Source organism: Maylandia zebra, linkage group LG19 (genome assembly GCF_041146795.1).
Source record: "Maylandia zebra isolate NMK-2024a linkage group LG19, Mzebra_GT3a, whole genome shotgun sequence".
In the NCBI taxonomy this organism is placed as follows: Eukaryota; Metazoa; Chordata; class Actinopteri; order Cichliformes; family Cichlidae; genus Maylandia; species Maylandia zebra.
Genome location: NC_135185.1, coordinates 21203930 through 21216986, shown reverse-complemented (window position 1 = coordinate 21216986; position 13057 = coordinate 21203930). Strand labels below are relative to the sequence as shown.

At 43.6% G+C, this 13057-nt stretch overlaps 2 protein-coding genes across 5 annotated transcripts in view; one reads left to right on the top strand and one right to left on the bottom strand.

Moving 5' to 3' along the window:
* mideasb (mitotic deacetylase associated SANT domain protein b) overlaps positions 1 to 9640 on the bottom strand; it is a 26088-nt gene extending 16448 nt beyond the window's left edge. For 2 of the 4 annotated variants that reach the window (XM_004540201.4, XM_012922260.4), the window contains exons 1-3: positions 5983 to 6401; positions 2137 to 3897; positions 56 to 328 (exon numbers count right to left, since the gene is read on the bottom strand). In XM_004540201.4, coding sequence (XP_004540258.1) covers positions 56 to 328; positions 2137 to 3606 — 1743 coding nt within the window. In that variant the 5' untranslated portion in view covers positions 3607 to 3897; positions 5983 to 6401. The other 2 variants (XM_004540200.3, XM_004540199.5) reach the window with 2 other exon arrangements.
* On the top strand, positions 9563 to 13057 carry ptgr2 (prostaglandin reductase 2). The gene is made up of 9 exons (XM_012922266.5): positions 9563 to 9704; positions 9791 to 9872; positions 10010 to 10128; positions 10303 to 10494; positions 10722 to 10892; positions 11031 to 11240; positions 12356 to 12565; positions 12689 to 12728; positions 12806 to 13057. Exons 2-9 carry the CDS (start codon positions 9836 to 9838, stop codon positions 12868 to 12870), a joined length of 1044 nt encoding a protein of 347 aa, XP_012777720.1. The 5' UTR covers positions 9563 to 9704; positions 9791 to 9835; the 3' UTR covers positions 12871 to 13057.

Below are 13057 nucleotides of genomic sequence, written 5' to 3'. Positions count from 1 at the left end.
AGTGTGTTTTAAGTGTAGAAAAAGCAAAACCAGCAAGAATTTCATGTGTATCCACCTGCTCTGCACTGTCTGACAAGGAGTTCCTCAGTGAGCGTCTTCGGGTGACGATGACCGAGGGCTTGTGGTCTGCACGCCCGAGATCCTGGGAGTTTGAAGACCTGTGAGGCCAGTTGGTTGCCAGACTTGCTTCGTCACTCTCGGGAGACGAGGGTTCCTGCCTCCGGACTGGAACAGACACGGGGATAACAAGTGGAACAAGGTTGTCGTCTCGAGGTCGCTTAGGGTTCATAATCTCTTGTTCTGTGGGACTCCATGGCCTGTGTGGCTCCTAATAGAGATGAAAATCCGTTATTGCAATGCTCTTTATAAATGGTTTTCTTTTAAAGCATATGACATATCAAAAAATTATACCCATACTAAATGAGTTCTACTGCCTACTCAATAGTATTTTTGGAAAAAAAAAAAAAAAAAAAAAAAAAAAAAAGCTAATCTGACTCCTCAAACAACAACACTGTAGACTAAAGACTAAAGACTCACCAGAAGCAACAAGCAAAAAGGACAAGTAATTAAATCAATTGCCTATAAACAACATCTGTAAACAATGCCACTGCCTACCAACTCCAAGGAAGAGTAGCTTTGTTTTCCAGCTTAGCACACCCCAGTAAATAGATCTGATTAACAGGATGGGTGTTAATTCAGCTGAACAGGCTGCCGAACTCTAATCAGTACAATGAACTGGAATCCCACTAAACAACAATTAAATCAATACTCAAACAGATGCAGGCACCAATCACATTTAAAAAAAAAAAAAAAAAAAAAAGCACAAGAGAAAGTGAACAGCTGTGGAAAGAAAAATTTCAAATGTCAGAATTTGAAATATAATAATGTCTCACTCTCAGCCCTTTCACTATCGTATTTTACTGCTAGGTGCAGCACTTTAGTGACATATTTAACATGCACTTCGACGGAACAACCCCCAAAGGCATTCTTCACAGTTTTTTTCCTTCGACAAACCATAATGAGTGGGCCCGAGCAGCCTCTGTGCCACGATCAACTGAGGAACAACTTCAAAGCCATTTAAACGACCACATTATAGGACAGCTGAAGGCAGATGCATGCCGTCTCTGCACACTGCATCTTCATGGTTAGAAAGGCATGCAGCACTGTGGCTAAGCTGGAGCAGCTCTCATTATTGCTGGTGGAAAACTCCAGCCCTTCCACCAGAGTGGTGGAGAGATATTCTGCTGAGCACTGCAGGCAGGACAACCCTGCACCCCTCCCTGTATAGATAAAGGGGGGAGGGCAGGCTGGAGTTTCTCTGCTTTGAAGGGGAGGGCGTGCAAGCATGTAACTAAACACACTGCCTGTACAAGCAGCTAACTGTGAGGGAAATTCAGGCCAAAGCCATGCTTAACTATAGACGTACTGACTCAGCACTGTTTAGCAACAGCATTTGTTGCACAATAAAGACATTCAGCACATAAACACAGATAATTGTATGACTTTGCATGTAACAGTCAGGGTATAATATCAGGTTTGTACATTTAACAAATCCTGTGAGAGGTGTAAAGTCATACATTGAGGCTTTCCTAGAGCACATTTTACCCCAATTTAATATTTGCTATGTAAAGTTTTGTCTTAGCTGCAGATTTTCCCCACAGGGCAGAGCTGAGCAGTTTACTTTTGCGGCGTACACTTCACTGGGCTCTGATTACATTCAGCATCTCTTCCAGCAACACGTTAATCACCAACAACACAACTTTTGGCACAGTTTTCCTGGCAGGGGCATTTGTCCCAGTTCCCACTCTTGCTCTGGGAGTAAAAATCCCAATGCAATTATGCCCTGGGATAACGCTAGAAACCTAGACTTCCAGCTCTCACCGAAATATTTGCAATTAAGGCTTCCAGCTTGTAGCGACACGTTTAGATTTAAACAGCAGTGCAATCACTCTGATTCAGAACATTCTGTCCTTTTACATCAATACTTGTTTCTGCTGTCCTTATGCTTGATAGAAAACAGCTGAGAAGCAGATGAGTGGGCAAAACAACATGGAAAACAGAAAGGCACATAAAAGCAAAGGCAAGGGGGGAAAAAATAGCTGCATTGCCAGTTTCCAAATGAAATTATGCATTTACCTTAAGATGTGATGGTGGAGACTCCCTTTCTGAGGCCTTCTGAGCAAGCATCTCCAGGTTGACCTCCTGGGAAACCCTGCGTTTCCTGCGTGTGCTTTGGATGACACCTGTCGGGGCTGCCTGGATGTCTCGTGACCCGTTCTGCGGTCCCTGAAGCACTGGTGCTGACTGCTCCAAGGGGACAGGCAGGAAGGGATTGTCCGAAGGCGCGCCGCCCTCCTTGGAGAGCCGTCGAGATCTGCGAAGCTGCGTTTGGGATTGAGGCTGCATCTGAGGCTGCGACTGAGTCAGGTGCTCAGACTGCAGAGGGGGCTGCAGCGGGTCTGATGGCTGCTGTGGTTCTGGTGTGATGTCCTGGATGATTGGTTCCTGGATCTTTGGCGGCGCTGGACCAGAGGACTCGTAGGAGTGTACCACAACGGGCTGGGGGTGAGCGTGAGGGTTTGCATTTTGCACACCAGGGTAATAGTCAAGCACATGGGGGTTTTGTTGTTGCAACTGCTGATGCTGCATTTGCTGAATTTGGAGCTGTTGCTGCTGCTGTTGCATCTTTTGTTGCTGCTGCTCATGCTGTATTTGTTGCTGCTGCTGTAGCTGTTGCTGCACATGTTGTTGGTGCTGAAGGATTTGTTGCTGCTGCATTTGTTGCTGGATTAGATGTTGCCGTTGTATTTGTTCTTGCTTCTGCAGCTGTTGTAAATGATGTTGGGATTTTGCATTCTGTGCCGAGTAGTTTGGAGGGTTAGGTAGAGTTGTCTTGTTACCTTGGAACGTCTGGTAGTAGGCAGGCAGGTGCTGCTTGGGCTGACCAAAGGCCAACTGGAAGGACTGCAGGACTGAGCTTCCTCCTGGGTGGGATGTGCTCTGCTGCTGGGTGTTGATCACCCCGGATTTTAAGGTGTCCTGAAAAACTTGCGGCTGCTGCTGCTGTTGCTCCCACTCCATCCCCCGAGACTTGCCTACATCCCTGAACACTTCCACTGCAGGTTTGTCTGCAGCTCTGTTAGGGGGTTGTTGATGTGGCTGCAAGCCAGCGGTCTCTTGCATTGACTTCACAAATACATTCTGGGTCCTTGAGTCAGTTACTCCTCCAATATAACTTGGAAAGTTCTGCCCCCAGTGAGGCATGGTGGTCCAAGGTGCAGCTCTCGACTGCTGCTGATTGGGCTCCTGGTGAGCCCACTTCATGGGTACAGTCTGCTGATAATGACCCCTGCTGTGGTCGCCCTTATCTGGGCTGAAGATGACAGAGCTGAGGTACATATGAGGGCCCTCTGGATTGGATGTCACAGTACTTGCAGCCTCACTCTGTCCAGGCTCTGAAACATTACCACTCGCCACATAGTAGGACCCATCTGGGTGCTGAGAAGTCTCCTTCATTGCTACACTTTGATCGTTGAAAAATGTGATTCGTTTGCCTGTTCTTTTGGCATTAGGTTTCTGCTGCGCCGGTACGCTCATGACGGGCATGAATATTCCGAGGCAGGTAAAAATTTTCAGTCAGCTAACGTGATAATACTCCACTTGAATGTATCAATCCAGCAATCAAAGATGGGAATATACACGTATACCCTTTTATAGGGAATGTACAATAAAATAAACCAGTAAAAATCACACTGACGTCAGAATAAGCAGGAGCCAGGTTGAACAAGGTTATCTTCTATCCCCTCTGAAGTTCTTTGTGACCTAATCACAGGTTGTCAGCCGGGAGTGAACAGATATGAAGACGTTTGTGTGTTTTTCTCATTCATGGACAACACCCTGTAGAGAAAATGAGACAGATATCAAGCACTGAGCTATCAGTGTAAAGGGACTCTCCCCACTGGAGGGTCTCATTAACATCCCTGACTCAATCGTTTAAAAACCTGTTGTTTGCTTTTTCAGCAATAGACCTCGACCGAAAAGCATGGGTGTGAGAACAGAGCATGCGAGGGGCCTATTCACAAAGCTCATGTGACAAAGGGATGATGTCCTACATGCAGGCTAGCATGTATACAACCAGACGTGTGTAGAAAACTGGAACCAAAATAAGGTAGTTGAGAGAGACAGCCAAATCAATAGTTCCTGGAAATGTTACACAGGATATTACTGTGCTGCATTTAATCAGCAATGAAACAAAAACAAGCACTGTGGGAGAAAAAAAAAAAGAAGCATAATTGTACATCGTGCCACTGCTTTATCACCATTATCAAACAGCACACGTGACCTTTGACTAAAAGGAAGCTCCCTTTCCCGCGTAACAGACGGCGGACTGAAAGTGATAGAAACCACTTTTTTTTTTTTCCTTTTTCTCTTACAACTCAGTGACTCATCAAAGGGAAAAGAAGGGAACCCATGCCCTTTGAACCACGGCCGGAGACTCGAAAAAGAAGGGCAACTGAAAGTGAGCAAAGATGAGTCAGTATGAAACTATCTATGCAAAGGGGGGGAGCAAGGAAAAAGTCAAAATGGCCTTGAAGGCTTTTTTTTAGCTTATGGAAAGATCTTGACAATTGCTGGTAACCCATTATTAAAATATTATCTGATGTCCGAGTTTCAAAACAGATTCTGGCACAGTCCAGTTTGCCAAAAACATCCTGGCTGCTCCTGTTAAAATTTCAAATCAATCCTCTGTCTGTGTAAAACAAAACAAACCTTGTGCAACACTAAACAACTTCAAGAGAAAAGCATTACAGCTTTGTAATCACTGCACGGCTCGTGTTGCACACCAACAATTTGGTAAGATGATTACATAAATGAACATGAGAATCTTTACAGGATGGCCTTGCCAAAGGTCCTTTCTGACAACATAGGAAGTGACTGACAATTGTCACCCTTTACTCTGGTGACCTGGTAAGACACACACACACACTGCTTAAAATAGAAAGCTGCAGCTGTTCAGATCCTGCACTCTCTGCGAGACACCACTGACAGAGTAAAGTGAATCGCCACACTATGTGGGCTAAGAAGCTGTTTCTGCATCAGTAGCAACACAATGTGCTGCTACACATGCATGCAGACACGTTGTCAAACTCTGACACATCCACTACGAAAAGCTGCACGTTTCTTGCAGGATGATTAAAATAATCAAGTAAATAAAGAAATAATTAAATAAAAACGGTTAAGGTTGACCATGCCGAGCATTAACCGCACCATCTGAGGTGAGAGATCATCATGACGCATCACAAGTGCAGCCTTACACAAGCCTGGGGTTTAGCCCAATATACAAACTAACACGTTAAATGGCTTAAAATAAATGTCAAGCACCATTAGCCGCCCTAATCCATCGCCATTTCCTAATTCAAAATCAGCACTAGCGCTCACACATACACACACACACACACACACACACACACACAATACGCGGCCTGCACAAATAAAGAAAACGCAAGAACACTCAACGTGTTGCCCTGGACCCACTCCCTCCACATCACTTTCTGTTTCCAGCCTATTTTACGAGAAGCCCTTTGTTGCAGAAAACGGATTGTCTACTCACTAATGCCATGTCCCATTGCAACAAACCGAAGCAACAATGCAGCTCCCCGTGACGAGAGAGGAAAGAAAGTGTGGTGGCACGGCTAACAGACAACGCTAATCGATTCAACTTGTCAAAAAAATTAATACGTCACGTTTCTTTCTATGTATTTTCGTTGCGATCCGCGTTCACTGGCACGTTAAACACGTCGCACAGGGCGAGCGGTAAGCCCCGCATGGAGCTCCGATCTGTCGACCGCCCAGTCCGCCACGGGCGAGGTAAACAAAACTTTGTCAGCAAGCCGTGGCCACAATAACGCGCAGTGTCGACCGTATCAACAACGCCACAGTCATCGACAGCGTGGCTCCGGCCCCGTGTTCCCCGATACTTACTGTGTTTGTCATGAAAGCTGCTACTAACGGCAGCTCAGCCCGCAGGATCGCACACTCGCAGCTCTGTGCGGCCAGCAGCGGCAGCAGGCCCGCACAATGCACTCCTGCGATGATGACTGCATATATCCCCGAGGTTGACTCATGCTATGTTGCTGACCTCACTCACTCACTGCTACTTTTCTTCCCTTCACCTCCCCTTACAAAGAGGGAAAATTTGTGGAGAGACAGGGGAGCGAGGAGGGGGTGCACGGGTCAACCTCGCTGCGTAAACAAGAGTCCTTCCCGATAGGAAACGGGGTGCTAATCTGGAGAAACGTGAGCGCAGTGATGCCGCTGTCTGTTGCACATTATTGCACGATGATTGCACTAAAAACATACACACTGGCAATGCGGCCTATTTGCTCTGCGCGTCTCTGTTCGTCTTGTGATTCCCCCCTCCCTTAACCCAGCCACCAACCCAGCCCTCCAACACCACCAGCGCGCTGGCCACACCCACTTCCCTGCCCAAATAAGGGGTTTCCTTTGACATACAAGGCGCCGTAATTTACGGAGCAAGATCCTTCTCAGTCCATGCGGGAAATTCCAACACACATGGGAGGACCGACGGTCTGAAGGGGAAGGACGTTCACTTTCCTTTCACTGCATTCACACTTCTTGTTTTCTTTCTATTGAATATTTTCTCTGTGAAATCTATGTGTAATGTTTACACGTGGAAACAGCAGACGGAAGATTGTTTCTAGAGGCAAATGCAGAAAGGCCCTTGAGGGTGTGGGGCACAGAAAGTGTTTATAACAAGGGTTGTGTGATTTAGTTTTCCATATAATAATGTGAAACAATGAAATGCTACTTCATAGGAATCACACTGTCTTCAATTCAATGGGGTATTTTCATTACCTTAGGAAACATTGCGAAATGCACGCCCAATTTCCTGACAAAATACAGATAAGGACAAAATCTCCACACTGAATCATAGACTGGAGCCAGAGCATGTAAGGATTTCTAAATGAAAAACAGCTTAAATGGCTATCCAAATAAGTAAACTGTGAAAATAAACGTGGAACAGAGAAATGAGATATACTCTAAGTAGAAATTGGCAGTTTCACAGATAACTAAGAGGAAGCACACAGGTGCAATTAAAGGAATGCACTAATATAACAGCTGACTATCTGTATGCTCGGCCTGATTATCCAATGGGCATTCTGTGCAAGTACCCAGGGGCCTCCACCACTTCCATCTCCTCTAACTGCCAGGGGCACACCTAGGCATTCCCAAGCCAGCCTAGAGTAATCTCTCCAGTCTCTCCAGTGTGTCCTGGGTCTGCCCTGGGGCCTCCTCCTAGTGGGACATGTCTGCAAAACCACCTCAACTGGCCCCTTTTGATGTGGTAAAATAGTGGCTCATCCTCATCCGATCTCTTAAGGCCGAGCCCGTGCACCCTTTGGAGGAAGCTAATGGAAGTTTTCATTTTTTGCTCAACCAATTCAGCAAGCTAACAAGAGGATAGCTGTAGCAGCACCTCACAATTGCAGTGGATTTATAATCTGAAACTGTGGTTGGATCTAAATGAAGAAGCCAGGCTGCTTTCACCAGTGGAAGGCCTGCCAAACCTCACAAATGAAGAAGCAAGTATCCAGTGAATATTTTATACCTGCATCATTATTATTATGTCATTATTATTATTATTATTATTATTGTGACAAGCAAAAAAAAGAACTCCCTTTGTACAAGTAGACACATCTCAAATCTGTGCTTTTCCCAAGAAGAGCTCTATCTAGTGAACAAGTGCAACAGATAGTGATATTGGCAAGTGGTGCTGACGGGAGGAAAAGGAGGAGATCATCATGGAGACAAATAGACAGAAAGAAGACAACAACAGGTGTGTGTGTGTATGATGACAATGACATTATTATTATTACTATTATTATTATGAGTATTATTTAAAAACAAAAGTGAAAGAGCCCTGACTGCTTGCGCTAAGTTTTAGCAAAACTGTATTGTGGTGTTCTCTATTCAGAACTATTCTTTGTACATGTATGTACACATTCATGTCAACCATCCACCCCTTTTCTGAACCATATCACAGTTGCAGGGGGTCTGAAGCCTATATCAGCTGACTTTGGACTTCAGTGAACTGAAACAATTCAATAAACCAAAAGGAAATGTGGGTGTTTTTTCACCAATGTGCAAAGCCTTTTTTCATATGTGTAAAGGATCAAATTAATTACGGCTGCATCCTTTAATTTCTACTACAACACTGGGCAAGATCACGGCAGTGCAGGCCTGTAGTCTCTCCTTCTCTGTGGATCTCAAATTACTTGACAGGACTCACCAATATAAGTTTTCAAGGTTTATGGCTGTAACATTTGGTTGATTAATGGAATAGTCATTAATGTTTGAGGAATCCAGCTCATTATCTGGATTCTGGATTTTCTGGAAACAGTAAGAACAAAGTGCAGAAAAGGAAAGCATGAAATCACAAGAAAACAAGCATCTTCCCTCTGTGTGCTGACATTTTAAAGCCCACATTCTTAATCAGTACAGTAATCTAATCTACCATGTACACAACAGAAGAGGTTTCTAAAAAGTGCACATAAATGTCACTGTAAATGCTGACACGCTTTTGCAACGACTGCCCAAAACCGATGCTTCTCCTTAATAAAGTCACGTTTTAGCACGTCGCCACATTCCAACCTAACTTACAAGAGTCACTGTTTACGTAGGAGGGACTTTTCAGATAAATGTGACATCCCTGGTATGAATGGTAGTCTGGGGGCTTTCTGGGATTTTTACAACTCGCGTTTGTGAGAAGGACGTGGGTTGAAAGAAAAAACAAAACAAAAAAACAAACAAAAAACAAAACAGGGGTTAGATCAAAGCTCGCTGTCTAGTAATGACACATTAATAGCTTCCCATTTAGCATTCGCCTTCATAAACAAAATACTTAGCAGCATGCAAAACAGCCCTTATGCAGTAACGGTACTTACATTAAACTCTGCCCTTCCATGGCACATAAGCCTTCATCATCTCGCTGTTTCGACAGCGCCCCGCTGCACCTAATCCTGACGGCATGCTAGAATAGTGTAACGGTAGCGACTGATTTAAGCATCAAACTTTTTTTTCCCCTCACCAGGCGTCACTTCCCCAGTCCTACTTTGATTCAGTTTTAGCTAGCAGTCGATGGTGCAACGGGACATTAACAGTGAATATGTAAATGTAAAACGGACCGACTGAACTGCTAAAATGTTAATTAGCTGCAGTGTTGATAAACTCGACTGTAATAAAATGGGGCTGTTGAGGCCGCGTACCGTTTATGTCTTAACGGCTCAACGGCACCTAGTTTATCACAGTTTATCACAGGCAAGATAGTAAACCCCCGCTGCACCGGAACATCGGTTGAATAATGTCGCACTTTCATTCAGGTATCTCAAGTTAGAGCTTATATTATTTCAATATATACTGCATTTTTTTTAAAAAAGAACGAATTACTAGCAAATCTAAATGTAGACAAAACTTCTAAAAAACACAAAAAAAAAATCCACCAACCCTAAGCAGTCAGCCTCGCGGGATTTAAACGAACACGGACTTGAGCAGCACGGAATTCTCTCGCTCTTGTGGTCGTGACTTTCTTCGTGGTCTCTGTTGACATTCTGCTAGCCTGCAAACTGATAACAAGAAACCTGTTCGGTAATATAAGCCGTTGGATATCTTCACGTGTTGCTACGGTAAAATACTTTGTCCACGTTGTTTTCTCTAACACTGTAACCGAGCCCACCGCTCACAGAAACTTGACGTTTGCTGCCTGTTTTAGTCATTGCTACAAACTCAACCTCGGTGCTCGCGATATTTCAGCGAGATGCAGGTGCAAAGAGTCGTTCTTAACTCACGACCAGGTGTGTAACATTTTTACTCTCCTCTTTTATCGTGTTCTGCACCTTGAGTTTTTAAGTCTTTAATACAGTAACTGATACTGCACCATTACTGCAATCACGTGGCTAGTGTTTACTCAACCTTCTATTTTTGCATACAGGTAAAAACGGGGCGCCAGTTCCGGAAAATTTCCGCCTGGAGGAGATTACTTTAGCACCTGACCTGAAAGATGGGGAAGTTCTTGTTCGGACGCTTTATCTTTCAGTCGACCCTTACATGGTATTAACACAAACACATGACATTGATACAGCAACAGCAGGCATCAGTAATGACCTTTAGCATTTGCTGTCTGGAGTAATTAAACGTTGTAATTAAAATTAAAGACTACAGCACAGTAAAGTAACAACTTGTGTTTTGTTTTTTTAACTCCCACTAAAACTCTTTCCCTGTCAGCGATGTAGAATGAATGAGGACACCGGTGCTGATTACCTGACTCCATGGCAGATTTCCAAGTGTGTGGATGGTGGAGGTGTGGGACTGATTGATTCCAGCCGCTGCAATAATTTTGCTGCGGGAGATGTGGTCATTTCATTCAACTGGCCTTGGCAAACCCATGCTGTTATGACCGGAAGTGACTTACAGAAGGTCTCTGTTGCTGTGTGTCACCACTGTTTGGTGAACAGGGTCATATTTCCTCTTGCAGACAGGAAGAGGAAACCTGTCTTAATGATATGTACATAAAAAATTACACTGTGTTCTGCAAATGTGAAGGAACTGATTCATACCCTGTGTTTGCAAAACACACTGACTAAAAGCAGCTTACCTGCTACAGTATGTATGCTGATGTCACTCAGGTTTTGGTCTCTTTGCAGGTTGATCCACAGCTGGTTGATGGACATTTGTCCTACTTTTTGGGTGCAGTTGGAATAACAGGTCTCACTGCCTTACTGGGTATCAGAGAGAAGGGTCACATAACCAAAAGAGCCAATCACACGATGGTAGTAAGCGGCGCAGCTGGTGCTTGTGGCTCCATAGCTGGACAGGTAAATGCAACAAGTACCAGATAGTTTAATGTCTACGAAATACACTAAACTATCTGAGATGTTGGAAAAATTACTTCCATAAAATTGTAGATCTATTGCTCTGCTTGTTTTTTTTGTTTTGTTTTGTTTTTTCCCCAGATTGGCAGGTTGGATGGATGTGTGAGAGTGGTGGGGATCTGTGGTTCTGATGAGAAGTGTAAAGCTATAGTGGAAGATTTAGGTTTCTCCACAGCCATCAACTATCACCTGGAAGATGTCCCGACAAGGCTTAAGGAGAGCTGTCCTGATGGCATTGATGTTTACTTTGACAACGTAGGGGGTGCCATTAGTGATGCTGTTATAGCACAGGTACTACATAATTTTCATCCGGATGGATGAACTACTTGATTAAATGTTCTTTGTTATGAACAGTTATGCCCAAAACTATTCATACCCTTGTTGAATTTTGAGGGGGGGGGGTTGTTTGTGTGGTTTGTTTATTTTGTTTTTTTGGACAGATCAAACAAACAAAAAATCTTTATGTAAGTCTCTCTTGAAAAGACATTTTAAACCTCAATGAGAATTTTATTTTTTATCTCTTATTTGCAACTATAGGGTTCTTAATCCAAATGAGCTTTTGCAAAGGCTAGGTGAGTTTTGTATGCCTGTAACTGAGGAGTGGTCTTCCTTGCCTGACCATAAAGACTCCCATCCCCCTTGTAAAATTTTCTCTGCAGTGTCTGTTTTGAGAACCATGAAAACTGGAGTTGCTGGTATTCTGCAGAATATCCTTGGTTTTGTTGTGTGGGTTACAGTTGGCCTGCTGTGAGCTGAGGTGTCCCCTTAGGTATTCTAACGGAGCCTTTTCCATTCTTGATGGTGTGGAATACATTGTTAACAATGCTCTTTTCTGGCATCAGGAACTTTGAGTCACTTGGATATGGTTTTGTAGCCTATGGCATTCTCACGCGCATTTAAAACACATGACCGGAGATCCACACCTAATTCTTTCTTCTTACATTCTGGCAGATGTCCTAGTACTGACCATGAACTGAGAGTGTTTATACCAATTCACTTCAATTTATAGCCCCCAGGAATGCTTTAGAAATCAACATGGCTTGGATTTGTTTAAAATTGTAGAGACATCTGGAAAATACTGAGTGTACTCAAATACTGCACAGTAAACAACAATTGGCTTAATAGTGAGGCAGGTATTAATCATTTTGGAAAGGGTTAAAAATGCATCTGGAAACTTCCATCACAACTATATTTTGCTGAATATCGGCAAAATATAACCAGCCAAGCTTTTATGTCGAAGAGACTCATAAAGGAATGAATTTTTCATAGGGGGATGAATCATTTTTGGGAAGTAAACGGTTTGTGCTGTAAAAGAATAGTGTTGGACGTGATGGCTGTAGGTGTAACAGTGAGTGTTTTGTGTGCTGTAAGCTCAACTTGACACATCGACTTGCACTCATCTCCAGATGAACAACGGCAGCCACATAATCCTGTGTGGTCAGATCTCACAGTATAACAAGGATGTGCCATATCCACCACCTCTGAGCGAGGAGACTCAGAAGAACCTGCAAAGTAAAAATATCACCCGGGAACGTTTTACGGTGCTAAACTATATGAGCAAAGCAGACGCTGCCCTGTGTGAGCTGAGCCAGTGGATTAAATCAGGTCGAATCAAGGTACAGAGGAAATGGTGATGCTGTGTGGTTCACTGTATGGTTCACTGTATAAGCACCTTTGCAAATTGCACACTTCATCTTTGTCTTTGTTTTCATCGCTTTAATCTTGCTTTCACTCTTCAGGTTCTGGAAACTGTGGTGAATGGTATAGAGAATATGGGAGGTATTTATGAATTTCAACATTTTTGTAATTGTATAAGTTGTTGTGGGCAGTTTCATTTTTTTTTCCTTTTCTTGCAGATGCATTTTGCTCTATGATGAAAGGCGGAAACATTGGCAAGCAAATCATAAAAATATCCCACTGAAGAAAATCACCAGTGTTTCCAGTGGAGGCTGCGCTCTCACCACTCACCATGGGAAATTAACCTTACTGCTGCCTGTTATCTCTGCCATTAAGTTACTTAATGAGCTGCAGTCAAAATATTGCGCTGATTAACCGAGGCCAGCTAATTGCAACTGAATTATAAATAATAAAATCTAGCAATCGAACAA